Below are 16,350 nucleotides of genomic sequence, written 5' to 3'. Positions count from 1 at the left end.
GCCATCCGTAATCCAAACTGATCTACACCACCATCACTGATGCTCCAAAGTCTGACATTCCAGCATCTAGTTAGTATCTGTTGCTATAGGAAACAAAATAAACTAACAGAGCATCTACAATGTTTTCATCCCGTCTCAGTTCCACCTGAATTTAACCTGCAGCTGTTCTTCTGACTTTACTGAAGGCATTTGATAAGGCCTATAAAGAGACAAAGTGAGAGGCGTTATTTCATTTTCTGCACAGACAGCAGGTGACTGGCGGTTGTAGCGCTTCCGAGGTTCAGATGGGTGAGAAACTCTCCCGGCTGAATCATCGGTATGAAAGATGAGCAACTGTGCTGCTATTTCTACATTTGGCAGTTTGAAATCAATTCACCTCCAGATTCTGGATCGGTTTTTCCATAATCTCATGAATTTCTGTTCCTTCTGTGTTCTGAATTCGCTACCGCTTCTGCCTGGTTTCTTGTTCGACGGCTGCTGAGGCTCATGGGTATTGTAGTATTTAGAGTAATCTGCTGTACCAAAAGCATGTATCTAAAACATGATCTAAAAGCTGAAATATTATGTGATGGTTTGCTATAAAGTTGGCAAATCATCCAGGAGACTCTCATATTTCTCTGTTTGGGAACACTGAGGTTTGAATTCAAAGGAAATTTTAAAGGAGAATTTAGTTTACGAGACAACTGACTGTATATTAGTATTACATTAGATAAAAGAATCCAACAGGATTACATTAGGCATGGTGCATCTGTGAGTGTAGCCATTCAATGCCAGTTCAGAATTCATGTGAAAATGTGTCAAGTCCCGTGTGGTTAAACACACAAAAAAAGGTTGTTTGGCTTTTACAATAGCTTCTCTGCAATCCAGGGCAGGTGTGGATCCACAGGAGGACAGTAGATTAGTTTCTTTTTAGTGCAACCGCACAATAAAAAGACTGTTTATTTAGATCACTACTACTAGTAACCTTTGCGGCCACTTTGTCCGAGTGACACTGCTGTGATTTGTTTGCTAGTTCCCAATAACAACCGTACATTCACTTTTCTGCCTGTGAGCAAACAGATACTGCATCTACAAACACTCTACTGTTTGCTGCTCCGTGTGTCTTTGCAATTATTCATCAAGAAAAATAACTGAGGGCTGGAAATTTTCATTTTTTTAAAAAACTGACGATCATCCCTGTGCGTCTCTGTTGGTTCCAAAAATCACAGCTTAGTCCAAATCTTTGTTACCTTGACCCAGAATCAAGAGCTCAATGTTCATCTTTCAACAATTGCTCTGCTCTGGTCTGGTGAGACACTAAGTGGTAAATGTGTGCAGTTCTGCTTTCATAGCGGTCCTCAGCCGCCCGACAGCTCAGGGTGCCACGCGTGAATTCTGGCACATGAAGAACTCGTTTTCTTTTTCAGTGAAACTCATTAACCCCTGCTGTTTTGGAGGTTCCTTTTTAATCAAGCACTGACATAAGTTATTATAATAAATGGCCTCCATCCAATCACGGTAAAAATCTGATGTTAATGATGACGCTCATCTTCAGGGGTCATTTTATAGCAAGTAGGCCAATGAACAGACTCACAGAATCTGGACTTAAGGATATAATAGCATAGATACACAGACAGGTTACAAACACTGAGAGACAGGAGGAATTAATGAGTGTACAGTTACAGAACAGGGTATGGAAAAATAGAAAGTAAGAAACAAATTCAGAAAAAAGGTAGCGATGCTCTGAACGGTATCTGCAGCAGAGGTAGTTGAAGCAGCAAATTTCAGGTTACAGTCTTAAAAGTCTGTTCCACAGTCGGCACCCAGCATGCATGCATAAATCTGTGCCTGTGTCCCCGACGCAACCGTTTCCCAAATACTACAGAGGAAAAGATACAGGCAAGAGAGGTAGGATGGGGAGGCAAAGGGATACATCACAAATGCCGAGAAACTAAAGTGTAAATATTTGTGCTCATTTCTAGAGTTGGGAGAGACAGATGGAAAGAGAAACAAAGTTCAATACCGTAGTCCTCCAGCAACTGTTTCTGTAGCTGCGGCAGGGTCAGTCTGTCCTGCGGAGAGCTGCTGCCGTCATCATCAAAACACACCTGGTTCAACTGCAGGGAGAAGACAAAAACATGGAACACGAGATGTAAAAATAATGACAAGAAATTCAACAGCTCAGCTTACAGGGAGAGCTTTGCGTTGCTACGAATTAACAGCAAATAGTACAAACAAGTCCATGGAGCACCAGTGAAGCTGTAAATGGAACTGACCGATATTCATAATCAAGGGTCCCTTAACTGGAAAAAAAAGACCAGCTTCTGTTTTTAGTGTGCCAATACCAAAAAACAAAAGAAGTCTACTGTACCTTAAGCCAGAGATAGTCTTCAGTCTTATCTGCCACCTCTCCGTGGTTATCACTGATGTCACATTTCCCGATCAGGCAGTAGACGGCTCTCTTGTAGGGGTCAGCGCTGTTCCTCAGCACTCTGCGGTAGTGGAGACGAAGCTTGTTCTCTGAAGTTGGGGAGAGGCTGAAGGGAAGAGACAAAACAGATGAAAGAAGAAGAGAACGATTACAATACAGCTTGTAACTTCCTTAACCTATTTAGACATCTCAGCAGAACAAATAGCTGAGGGCTTCTCACCGCCTGTCAGGGCTGTTCATGTACTCCTGAAACCAGCTTTTGAAGTCTCCTAGCTGGTGTTGCACTCTGTTCACCACCTGCATGGCTGCGTTCAGGTCTCCACAACGCAGACAGTAGTAGATCACAGCCCACACTGGGTGGCCCTCTATCTCACCGTCCTGTCACGCACACACACACATTTAAAACAGTTGTGACATTTCTTAGTTTTTAAGCATAATTTTCAAATAAATACTCTGTTAACATAGTGTGCTTTGTGTAGTGCATGCTGATTATTATTATATGACCATGACACTGCTACTTCTTGCCAATCTACAATATACACAGCTCCAGTATGGATAATGTATCCAGTGAAAGTGTGTGTGTGTGTGTGTGTTACCTGCATGCCAGGCAGAGGCCCTGGTAGTTTAATGTTGAGGAAGCTGCGGACTAGTTGGTATGTTCCTGGCACCCCTCCTAGTTGGGCCTGATGGAGGTTCCCGTACACAGTCACCATGGTGTAGTTTTTATAACTGGGAGAGGGGAGAAACACACAGACTTTAGCTCAAATTTGGGCTTCTACATGTCCAGGGCTTCCTTAGATCCAGTAAAAGTTTAACCCTAAAAGCTTAAATCCTTTGAAATGAAGACTAGCTGCTAGATTTTTACCTGTTCTCAAGGAAGCTGAGCCCCTGGCGCACAAAGGCCATTTGCATTTCTACAGAAGTGCGACTCTTGAGGGCGTCTTTAGCTGGAAACAGTGACACATCCGTCATCTGCTTCACCATCAGCCACATGTCTGACACATTCTGGAGGGAAGAGAGAGAGAGGGTGACGGGCACATTTATACGCAGAAATGCATATAGAAAACAGAATGTATATGAGCTGTCAAATGGAGTAACATTGACACATATTTTTGCAGAGGATGAAACTGTGAACATCTGAGAATAATTGCTCTTTTTATGATGCTAGCACATGCGACAGATTAATGTTCTTACCTTGTCATCCAGGCTTTCTGCTACAGAAGAACATAAGTCTCCTAGATTAGGCTGAATGTGACCGCTCACTATCTTCTCATTGAAAATATAGATCTGAAGGAGGAAGACAAAAAAAAAGGTCATAAACTCCCCAAATGGAAAAATGCTCAAGTTTACGGTTTAATTTCTATATTTGCAATAAGAAAAAATGTAAATCTGCCTACAACTCCATCCTCGGCTCCACAAGTAAAAGCAAAACACTACGACCACCGAGTGAAATGGTTCATGACGAAAAACAACAAAAAAAGAATCAAAATATTTAGGAGGTCATCAAAAAAGATAAGAAAAACTAGACAAATGACGCCGCAGGCAATGTGTCGACACATGGTCGGAGGAAGAGCCACGTTTAAAGTGATGCGTCACACAGCAGATGAGAGACAAACAGAGAGGGAAAGAGAGAAGGTCACACAGGATGATGAGGGAGGACGGATGGTGGAGAGACAGAGACAAAGGGAGAGAGCGAGAATTACCCAGAATCCCCCTCTACCGACCAATCAATCGATATGTTTGATCTGCCACTTCCTGCCTGCTGTGACCTCATTTTAACTGAACGATCAGACAGACGGCATCACAGACTCTGACTGCATTTCAGTTAGAATTTACACATTTGAGCTCAATTCACTTGAACAACAGTCAAGTCAGGAAGTGAAGTATCAACACAGTTAAGTTGGTGTCAAAACTTTATGTTCAGTGGAAACATTTGATTGATCTACAGCAAATTCATTTCATTATTCATATTTCTGACTTTGACTCCCCTTGTTTTAGTATAAAGAAAAGACACCAAGATGATTACACTCATTATAACTCACCTGTCGTCCATAGGCCACCTCCACGCTGTCGAGGGCGCTCCGTCCTGGAGCCGTCACTTCACTCACGAAACTCGGCTACAACAGACATAGAAGCCACAAATGACTTAATACCTTGCATGCTTGTTTTTTTTACGTTAAAACAAATGGAATGCTAATCATCTGCCACTGATATTGTCATTTGTGTCAAACGTGACATTATCAATTAGCATCTTATATGATCCTCTTTTTTTCATGCTGAATATTCCGTGTTTTGAGGATCCGTCCATTCATGATAGACTGACAACCTGACCACAGTGTTTCCGTGCCTCTTGCCTGATGCATGCTGGGATGACACACGGGATGAAAGTCATATGCAGTTATTCTGGTTAGTGGGAGACAGCTAAGCATAGACTTGCTTTCAAGTAGATATATTCAGTCCAAGTAGTTAAAATATATTAAAATCTAGATTTTTTTTAATGCATTTGCTTTCTTCAATTCCTTTGCTGTTACAATTCTTAAGGTCATTTGTTGTTGCGTCCTCCAACGGTCTGTAGAGAAGAGAAAAGCCTTGATGGGAGTGGCTGGAGCTTTGCTAAGATACTTCTGAGTTTTCACTGGAACTTATGTTGTGAATTATCAGCTGAAACTCTGCACTGATTTACAGTTTTTGTTCATAATTGTTTCTTGCAACTCACAACTTGCCCGCCGCGTTATTGCTCATGATAAGGCCTCTCAAGACTTCACAATGTTAACGGCATAAAGGCATCACACAATCAAACAGACAATAGTAAAATAAACAAAATCTTTCTCACAAGTCATCTGCTTGATCAAACATAATAGAATTTACCCTAAAAACACAGCTCAGTAGTATAAAAGGACCATCAGTGTTCTATTTCCTTCTTCTTCTTTTTTTTTTAAATCTACCTACAAAAGCGCAGTTAAATTAAATATATTCTCAATTTGTATTCAGAGTATCACGTCGGTTAAATCACATTCACTGCGGCATAAAAATGTTTGGCTACTTTGCTTTGTTTGCTTTGCTGTGTTGTTTTTTGGATCAGGAACACATACTATTGACTAGTTTGACCTTTCGTGGAGGAGGAGGTGGTAGGTGCGTATCAGGAGGCTGTAGCCTTTGTGGTGTGTTCAAGTGCAACATTTAACAGAAGACGTGAGGTGATGCATCCTTCTGTCTTTGTTCTGCTTCTTCATTGTCAGTTTGTCAGGGCCTTTATAAAAGGTGCCTCAGTGGGGATTTCTTTCTCTTTCAAATACATTTTTAGAGTTTTAGTTTCGATCATATGAGTATACATATGTCTTTATAAAAAAGCATAGTATGTAAAACATTTCTAATCCCTTTAATCCCATGAATCCTGGACTAAAAAGGCTCATAGAATATGTAATCTTGATCTGGCGTAATTGAAAGAAAACAGCGCTACAATGTTAATATTAAAGAAAAAATTATCACATTTCTCATTTTCTGTCATCTGTTTTTGAATCTTCAAAGTACTTGGTTAAACTGCTAAATTATTTTTTTTACAGAATTAAATATTATAATGTTAAAATATCAATATTTTCTACATAGTACACAACTTGAGTATGTGAGAACAAAATGAGATCAATATTATTCCAGAGGACTGCTGTTGAATTTGTTTTATATTCAGAAATAAACTGCAAATGGTCTAAAATCATTTAGAAATGAGCTCTTTGATTGTAAAATATCAGGTCAGTCAGTTGAGAGCTGACTCGCTTAGGGAATGAAACCTGTATTCTGAGTCCTACCAAACACTGAGAAAGGACAAAAATAGACATTTCTTGTGGCCTCTTCATTATTAAAAAGCAACAGCAGTGGACCTGCCATTTTCTTTTAGTCTTTTATTCATTTTTTATGATAGATCTTGTCAAACAGAGGGCCAGTGCAGAGCTGGCTCTTTGAGGAAGTGAGTTCTACAACCTCGAATTAAATGATAAAATATACTGTCAACGACATACATTATGTTAACCTTAAGCATGGGCTTTCCCTCTCAATAGTGCCTGCAGCACACTGCAAAATTAAAATGACCCTTGCCTTTAAGTATAACACTGGCATCTAAGGTGTCTAACGGTAAAGATAAACGTTTTTATTTAACTTTCACCACTTTAACTGTGGAGGCTCTTCCTCCTAAGCCAGCTCTGTGTTGCGTGTTTTGTACCTCCACATCTTGACTGAAGTCCAGAGCGTCCTCTCCTGCTCCGAGCAGTGTGTGCAGCACTCTCTGCTTCACCTGCTCCCACTGGACCAGCATGGACTCACGATGGTACTCTTCAGCCAACAGGAATGTCTGAAACATACAGTTTTCCAATGTTTTGGGATGTGCCTACATTTTACTGGTGATCTTAACAGCATCAGCAGAACAGTACATTTAGGATGAAGTAGATTAGTTGATTTATTTAGTATAAGAAGAATTCTCTGCAAATAGCCAGACAACCTAAGAAACATACAACACACAGACACATCTACTGTACATGTAAAGAACATAAAGATAAACCCAACAAGGGCACACACCTACACCTTGACTCATGTCGAGATTGTACTACTCCACTAGGACACACTGCCGTCTATTTTAACTCTCCATAGAGACTCAAAGTGAGATAATGGGAACATGAGATAATTGAATCCTTCCGATCTCCAGCTCAGGGAGATGCAAATCTAGACTAGAGTCACCATTTACTGAGTTAAATTGGTCACTGCCTGGATCCCTGAGCTCTTATATTTAACATTTCTGATTTGTGTTTCTGTAATATGTCAGTACAGTAGAGAGATTGGAGGTAATTTAGAAAGAATGTCTCCATTACATATGTAGTTTATCCACCAGAGAGCACTGACAAGTTTATTTTTCAACTGAAACAATGTCAATGTTGGTATTTGCCTCAAAAATCCATGATCGGTTGGGCTTTACTAAAAATGTAAACTAGACACAGACAGCAGTAAAAAAAAAGGAACAAATTTAAATGAGATCATACTCATGTCAACTGGACAACTGAGAGTAAAATATGTCATTTAACAGCCCGATAGCACACATTTATTATAATATACAGCAGTCAGATGGAAATCTGCAAGAACCTTCAACATCTGTGTTCTTTTTAATCTTTAGTGTATTTGGTTTTTCCATCCTTGCACACAAGTCCTTTTTTTACTCTCTCAGGGAGCAGAGAGATAATGGGAACAGCAGCTAATTAAACGCAGGGCCTATTAGCTCTGCACAACAGGGAAGCCATTTCAAAACCATTCCCTAAAGGTTCACACCAGAAGGACTTTTAGATCATAGCAAGCAGAAATTATGAAAATTTTGTTTTTTTAAAGTGTTCCTATATCGTGTTGTACTAATATCCGTACACGCTGCAGTGCTGAAAACTCACCTGACTTTGTAAACTGAACTACTGTCTTGTCAAGGGTAAGACAAGGACAGATTTAGAGACAAGACAGAATGAAAAAAATCTATGTGATAACACAATTTAGCCATTATGTTAAAATTAAAAAAATGGTATAATGAAAATTATTGTTACTATGACTGCAGAGGCTAATTATCTGTACCCTGTTCTTTAAAATGTGCACCATTTCACCGATAAAGAATGAAACGATGATGTGGGTTTTGTGGGCCGTCTGATTCTGGAGGTGCTTTTAAACTGGTTTCCCACTCTGCAGGAATTGGATTCTGTCAGCCATCTGTAGCTCTTTTTGGACCTGAGAAGCAATCAGACACTGCTGGGCAGATACTGACCCTGCGGCGTGATTCCTCGATGGCTGACAGGAGCGCGTTGTCCCTCTCATTCTTCAAGAAGCCCTATGGAGAGACACAGAAGAGGCAGAGAGAGACATACAGATGGAGAGAGAGAGAGAGAGAGAGAAAAGGCGTGACAGAGAAAAGAGGGAAACAGGGAGAGAAAGAGATATTAGCTCGACTGGACAAAATGAGGCAGAGATAAAAATGAATGCAGAGAGTTCTGAGGGGACAGATTTAGCAGGCACACCTGCAGTTCAATTTTCCATCCTAATTTCTCTCTGCCCCTCTCATGTCTGCATGTGCATGTCTCATGCACTGCCAAGATGAGTGAAACGTATGGTCGCTCTTTCATACAGACTTATAGGCAGTGTCCGCACTTTGAGCTATCCTAATTCTTCACACGTCATCTTGCTATGAGACAGCAGGCAGCGCAGCCTCCATTTTGGTGTCATCTCAAGATGGCTGCCCCTGCATACATCCACCTCCCTCCTCCGGCTCTCCCTATGAAAACGGTAATTATTCACATCCCACTCGAATATAACAAAACTACTTATCTTATACACAGAATCTGAGCAATCAAGTGATTAAGCGGTACTTGTGTAACAACTGGAGTATGCAGGAGAGTACGTGACAGTACTCTTTAGAAGCAAAGTCAGTGAAGACAGACGTGCATGAGGGGCAGCCATCTTGAGAAAACACACCAAAATGGCAGCTGTGCTGTGTGCACTTTGTCCTCTAAAAGCAAAGACAAGAGTGGCTCACTGGCTGCGTTGCTGTATGACAAATACAAGTTTACATACAAAAGCTTTTCTTTCCTGGGTAGAATATTGTGATTCAGGTTTTTCATATATGGACAATTACAGCATAATAGCTGTAAATGAGTCAGAACCAAAGAAAAACATTCTCTCATCTCTTTATTTAGAAATACTGATGAAAGAGCCTTTCCTGTCGTCAAATTGAAGACATGAAGATGCTCTTGGTTATATATTTATAGCTATAGCTGGTGCAATGCCAGGAGGAGACAGAACCGCGCATGAAAAACAGGCTGAGATGGTCAAACAAAAAATGCTTTTTTTTAAAATGCTTTGATAATAAAAATACTTCCAAAAAGCTGAAATAAAAAGACGACTGATTATGTTGTATCATGAGCAATCAATTACAATCACATAACAGAATCACATGATCAGCACGATGAGTCATTTGAAGAAAATGTTGTGCAGTACTGTTTACTGATCAATAGCATCTAAAACAGACTGATGAATCTATTCTTTTTTGCAATTAACCATCAAGTCGACAATATGTCAAAAATACTGCATATACTATGTAAATACTAGTAGCTGTCACCTTTCCCAGAGCAATAATTGGTGTGTTCATGACTCAAAAAACAATGTGTTTAATTTACAATATGAAATAGAGGAAACTGTACAAGCTGGAACCAACAAATAATAGTTTATCAATCCATTTTCTGAATTGTTGCCGTCATTGTCTTGCCATCATCTAAATGTTAAAATGAATAAATCTGAACAAACTAACCACATATAAATGTTCACTACTGTGGCACAAAGAGAAAAACAGCATCATTATCTTTTAAATGAGCGTTTCTGAGTACTACAATTATTTGGAATCCTTGGTTTGCCATTTTAAAAAAAAAAAAGACTATTGATGATTCATAAGATCAGAAAAAACATATAAAGTGGGAAAATGTAATGAATGCAACTTTTTGAAAGGACATGTTGACTTTGCAGTTCATATTGTCTGTGAAAGTTTCAATTAACTTCAACATTGATCCTTTGTCATCATTCTTACTTCTCAATATCAAAAATGGCAAAAGTGAGGAGACAAACTGCACACACAGAAAGAATCTGACTGTCTATGATGCTTTGTTGGATTGGAGGTCAATACATCTGCAGCCAAGAAGTGCTGTGTGTAAATTTGCATTCCTGAGATGTAAAGCTCATTATTATCCCTGAACAACCTGAGAAAGGCTGCATTCTTACACTTTATGTAACAAAAGGCCTTCTTCTCTGACATAGTAGCATCTTAAGTTGACGGAACGTTGTTCCCTCCATCACACAATGGCATATTCATTTACTGATGACATTTTTGGCACTCTCTGCTTTCATCTTAGTGCACCTGGTGAGAGAAAGTGCATTTTTCAAAGCTGGATAGAGATTATTCTGCTCTACAAGGATGTGGGTGCTCTTGGCTTCCCTCTTTCTTCTTTTCCTTCCTCTCTCATCACCTCTCTTGTGTCCCCTATAACCCTCATCTGCTGGCTGCCCTTCCTACTTCAGTCTCATTTCTTCTTCTTCCTTTCTTTCCAATCTCTCAGCCTTCAACTCTGGCACTGTATTCCTCTCCTCCTCTCTCACTTTCATCCCTCCGTCCTGACAAAGAGAGCACACTGGAAGCACGAACGTTGACGCAAAACTTGAAACAACGTCAATACCAAAAATTCAATAGTGACTGATAATTATTGCATTGAAAACTCTTACTAATGATGCAGCAGCCTTGCTAAAGCTGGAAAAGAGAATGTATGACTGAGTTATTCTTAATACCTGCTGAAACTGATACTGATACTGATGAAATGATGAAGGCTTGCTGATGTAAATACTGTGGTCCTTTTCAGGGAAAATCTATCTTAACATCCTTTAGTTTGCAGGAATGTGTTAAATCCAAACCATTTTGCTGCTGCAGTAGCAAGTGAAGAGGTCTGATCAGAATAGTAAGTATAATACAATGAAGTTAAGTGGTCTTTTATTTAAATACTATCTATATAATGGTGGAACTATGGCTTGTACCGGTCCAGCTAGCGAAATTTTTTTAATCTCAAGAATGAGTTTAAGCTTGTCTATCGCTTGACAAGAGAAGTAGCACAGTGGCTGAGATGTGCCACACAAAGAAGGAAGGCAGACACTAGTATTCTCCAGAAAATAGGACAGAGGTATATTCTGTTGCGGCATGGCTGCTGCAGGTGTGTGTGGGTTTACATGGAAAATAACTGGTGGATGTTTTGATCTTAAACTGCTCTCATGTGTATAAGAGCAGCAGTATATATATGTTAACTTTTTCTTATTTAGGTCCTTTATAGAAACTGTGACACAGGGGTGAAAAACTTTAAACTTCAACTTGCTCAATCTCTAAATGGGTCAGTAATTAATCTGCCTTTGAGTTAAAGAAGCAGCAATCATTCAGGTCACTAAGTAGCATTAACAGTCAGAGAATTTCTTTCCATGTCCTAACACACCATCAGTGTCTTAGTAAGCTGCTGACAGCTTGGCAGAGATGGAAAATGTCTTCATGTTCGTGGATAACAGTTTACTTTCAGTTTTCCAGGTGCATGGAGTGACATCATCTGGCATTATGCAGCTAAAACTAAAAGGTCTAACTCACTGTGTTGTGTGAAATTACTAATACCATAAGTCTATCTGAATCCATTAAGGAGGAAAATAAGTACCTCTCTCTCCACCCTGCCCATTTACCCTCCTGGTCCTTTCTTCATGCCCTTGGTTTCTCCACGCTCCTTCCCTCCCTCTTTCTTTCTTTATTTCTCTATCTCACTTTATTCCCCAGGAGAGGCTGAGAATAGGTCTATATTTAACGCCTCTATCCAGACCAGAGAATAGAATAGAATAGAGTAGAATAGAAAAAAATAGCTGTAACAGGGGCTTATGGGATCTATCTAATACAAGAGAATAGGAGACTGTATTAGTCATGGTGAAAAATCATTATTCCAGTAAATTGGAGGAGGGGAAATAAGACGGACATCTTTTCCCGAAACAGGCAGGGCAGGGAGGTCTGCTCTTTCCGAAAGCATCTTAAACAACGGTGACACATTGGGCAACTCTGGACGACTGCCGGGCAGTTGCCTCAGCATTTTTGCCCTCACTGAAATACAGAGATGTTTCATTGCTGTCATTTTGTTGCCTGTTGCCAGCTGCGCTCGCTCTGCCAAAACACTTTGCCTATATGACATTTTTTGTGCCAAATGTAAATTGACATCTTAGCCTACAGTCGGGGCCAAAATTACCATTAGTCTGAGAGGCAAACGCTCTTCCCTTTGGAGGAAAGTCTTTTTGCCTCAAAATGTAGGTTCGATGTATGTGTTAAGATGACATTCTGTGGATCTCTTTATTCAGATTATGTAGATCTCTTTATTCAGATAGGTGATACGGTGGAGAAGCTAACTAGTTTTACTACTTCTGAGAACATTTCAAAGCTTTACAAAGGACAGGCACGGCACCATTGTTGCTAATATCACTACTGCTAATTCTCATTCGTGCTAGATGGCTGAAAGAGTTGGCATGTTATTCATCCTGAGACACACTGTACCCAGCATTTCACACGGACTAAACACTGCCGACACTTCAATCCCTCCTTGTATTCATTCCCAAATGGTAAAAATACAAAACATAAAAAAAACATAAAAATTGAAGTGGCGTTTTAAAGAGCCACAAAGACACATTTAGACCATAGAGTAAACAAAGACATTGTAAAGTTAAATGCATGCTTATTACCTTCAATGATCAAATGAGTACAGGGTTATAGGTGTGTCTAAAGATGTACAGTATGTTTTCTGTTGCCCCACCCCTGTATTGTGTATCCTCAGAGATCTGCAACCCACTGTGAACACTCACAGCCTGCTGGCCAGACAGCCCAGAAGCTTCTAGAGGAACAGGAACACAGCCACAGAAAAGAATTTCATAACTGGAGATAAATCAGGAAATACTCCATCGCTGTTAAATACGAATCGGAGCCGCGTGTCGAGAAATAAAAGAAAAAAATTGAAGGTAGAACCGAGGATTAGTCTGAGCTTTAATTAAAAAAACAGAACTGATGGAAGCTTCAGTCATTGTCTTTCATTTCTGCTAAAATGCGCAGATATTAAGAAAGATCAGTGGACATGCCTCTCTAAAAATACACCTTAATGTAGACCGAGGAACAAACACGACTGTATTTTTAGGCAATCATATGACAAAGTACTCCTTTAAATGTATGTATTTGGTGAGCATGTGTCTTCAAATACGCATGTTAACATGCACACATGGGCCGGCACACATAAGGCCCTCTTTCTATGAGCCTCGGTCATGATAGTTACACTGTCTGCGCCTGAATGAAGCCTCGCTCTATGTTCGGGGAAATGAGCCGGCCCGATTTTTCACTCTTTCGATCTGGCTTCATGCTTATCACATACTATGAGATGTGTTGCAGGGATACATGGACTTTAGGAATCTATAGGATACATAAGGACAGTCAAAGAGCAGTTAAAGGGGAAATGAAGGGAGGGAGCCTCGCTCTCTGTACCAGGCATCGTGAAAGTAAGAGTAGGAGGTTTTCTGTCCTCATTTGCCATGACACAATGAGCCGACCAGTGCCCGAGAGTGTGTGTGTGTGTGCGTGTGTGTGTGTGTGTGTGTGAGAAGCCCCACCCTTCACTCCTTCACTTCCTGTGTAGAAAAAATATATACATTAAGTACTACCGCATATATTCACATATATGTGCATATATCTATTTGAGACGATAATGATTGCGTCTAATCATTAAAAAAAAAAAAAAATCAGTTAATACAATCATCATCCATGTTCTCCATATAGCCACAGACAATGTAGAATAACCAGAGAGGCGATGGGAGAAAGACAGACAGGTGACGAAAGTGTGACAGACAAAGCACATGCCTGTCTGATACTGTGAGTGTGTGAGTATGTGTGTATGCGCGTATAGGTAATACTCACTCATGCTCAGCGCCTGCGTGCCTGCCTGGCAGACAGACAGACAGACAAGAAGACAGGATGAGACGAGGAAAAGTAAAAAAAAAAAATAGTTTTTCGTTTCTTTGTCTGTGCCCAGGTATCTGGGCTTTGACAGCCCAGACCAACCTGCATCGGCCCTCCGCCTCTCCATCCCTCTGTGTCGCTGTGCCAGGGCAGCAGCAGTGGCCGCCATGCTGGGGCGTGTTCCCTGTGCCCTGTTGAGCCGGCATGGCGGTCCGCTTGCAGCCTTTCCCCCGTTCGAAAGCAGGCCAGTGACTCTTGCGCGTGAGCCGGAGAACCAAGTGGAAGTGCCACATCAAGACTCACTGGAGGTGGTTTTATTGTCGGAGGGACGTACCAACTGAGCATTCAGACACAGGGGGGATCCACAAGAAGGAGCTATGGATTCATATAGAGTATCTGTTCCCACCACTAGCTGACACCCCCCTCTCTCAGCCCTTCTCTTCCATCCTCTCTCTCTCTCTCTCCCTCCTTCACTTCATCCCAGCATCTCTGACGGCCCTCTGCCTCCTCCCTCCCTCATTCCCACTCATTTTCTTCCTTTTTTATCCATCTATGCATCCTTTCTTCCCTCCCTCTCTCCTCCCTCCCTCAGCTCAATGCAATTATAGTAATGGATTTTTTCCCCCTCAGTTGATGGCTTCCGACATCCTGTCTTGAAATGAGGCTAATCATGCTCTTAAGGGTCATGTTTAGTTAATGAAGGGTTTGGGAGGCACATAGGGGAAGGGGAAGAGGAGGGGGGGGCATTCCTATATGTAGGCTGACTATCACAGCACACACAAAGCAGTATGACTTAGTACACACACCTCCACTAGTATAGTCTTGTGCAGATGGCACACACACACAGGCACATGACATATACTCGCCGTCGTATGTGCAAGCCGGCACAGATGAGACTGAAAACGCCTGCGCCCACGTGCTGTTAAATCTACGCTACATACACACACACACACACACACACACACTCATTCATAAGCACACAGAGACCGTATACGCCAACAATTGATCGCGGCTGACACAGATACAGGCATGCAAACACAGCACACAGACCCTGTGTACGACACACACACATACACACACACACACACACACACACACCCTGTGAAGCGATGTCAGTAGTGTTCGTCTATCTCAGCAGATGCTCTGGGCTTAGCCAACTGCATCCGCTGAACGCATGCCATCACTGCTGAAGGATATGTGTGTGTGTATGTGAGGGGTTGGGGAGGGCAGAGGAGGAGAAAGGATGTAAATGGGAGATGGAAGAGAAGAGGAAAAAAAAAAAAAAAATCAGAGAGCAGACAAGGTGAAGTAAAAGGAGAGTAAGCAGAAGGATCATCTGAAAGAGAGTGAGGTAAAGAAAAGGAGAGAAAGAGCCCTGGCAGAGAAAGATAGAACAGCGAAAAGTGCAACGAGGACACAGAGACAGAAAAAAAAAAAAAAAAAAAAACTGCAGCCGGTCGCCATTTTTCCACCAGCACCGCTCTACGCCTTCCACTTCTTATGTTTCATTTTTCTGTCCATTGTTTTCATGTGATCTACATCTACTCTCCCTGGTTTTTCCCTCCTTCTTTCTCTTGTTTATACATTTCAGTTTTTCTCCCTCCTTTGTTTACCATTGTGTGCATTATTTGATGGCACAGAGAACAAAATACCCAAAAGCGCTAAATACCGACCGACCCACAGCAGTTCATTGTTAATCATGACAATTACCAACGCACAAAGCATACAGTACAAATGCCATACTGAGAGCATAAAACAAGGATTTAATTGTAAAGACGCCTACTATGTGGTGAAAGGCTGCTGCTAAATCTGTACACAGACGTGTTATGTATGTAGCATTAAGGCTGAGTGATGAGAATCAGCTCTGAACTGGAACTGACTCCAATTTTTTTAAAGCAGGGGATTCATTAAGAAACATGCCATTTATTTGCATTTTCATTATCTTGATGTTGGGACTGACTGAACTCATGTCTACATTTCGGTTAATGTATTCATCCATGCATGTGTGTACTATAAGAACCAAAAACCTACAAATATAATCAGAATCAGTCAAATCTACCCAACCCTACAGTACATTACACACTGCACAAATAAATAATACAGACTAGGGGAATGCAAAAAAACCCCAGAGAATCTTACAATAAGGATGTTAATTAATACAACATAACCATGGAACCATGATTTGCGATATTTACAAATATTTTATGAAATTACAGCTGTTGATGATGAAAAATTAAGCATCAACATATTGGCCAGCCACAGGAGTGACAACAACAAAATATATAATATTTATTTCAGCAGTTGGGCACAAAATGACAACTTACATTGTCTAATATTAACTGGGAGGGTTTTGTTTCAGTAACATGGAATCTACTCATCT

The 16,350-nt window shown here is 40.8% G+C and overlaps 1 protein-coding gene across 1 annotated transcript in view; it reads right to left on the bottom strand.

Annotated features, from left to right (window-relative positions):
- Positions 1 to 16,350, bottom strand: part of nup93 (nucleoporin 93) — a 31,369-nt gene that overhangs the window by 6,446 nt on the left and 8,573 nt on the right. The window contains exons 4-12 of the mRNA XM_067589048.1: positions 8,193 to 8,255; positions 6,624 to 6,752; positions 4,453 to 4,527; positions 3,605 to 3,697; positions 3,276 to 3,415; positions 3,007 to 3,139; positions 2,631 to 2,788; positions 2,351 to 2,516; positions 2,003 to 2,096 (exon numbers count right to left, since the gene is read on the bottom strand). Of these exons, the coding sequence (XP_067445149.1) occupies positions 2,003 to 2,096; positions 2,351 to 2,516; positions 2,631 to 2,788; positions 3,007 to 3,139; positions 3,276 to 3,415; positions 3,605 to 3,697; positions 4,453 to 4,527; positions 6,624 to 6,752; positions 8,193 to 8,255 (1,051 nt within the window). The remainder of the gene's footprint in view (positions 1 to 2,002; positions 2,097 to 2,350; positions 2,517 to 2,630; positions 2,789 to 3,006; positions 3,140 to 3,275; positions 3,416 to 3,604; positions 3,698 to 4,452; positions 4,528 to 6,623; positions 6,753 to 8,192; positions 8,256 to 16,350) is intronic.

This window comes from Thunnus thynnus, chromosome 5 (assembly GCF_963924715.1).
Source record: "Thunnus thynnus chromosome 5, fThuThy2.1, whole genome shotgun sequence".
NCBI classification, from domain to species: Eukaryota; Metazoa; Chordata; class Actinopteri; order Scombriformes; family Scombridae; genus Thunnus; species Thunnus thynnus.
This window is presented reverse-complemented; position numbering and strand designations above follow the sequence as displayed.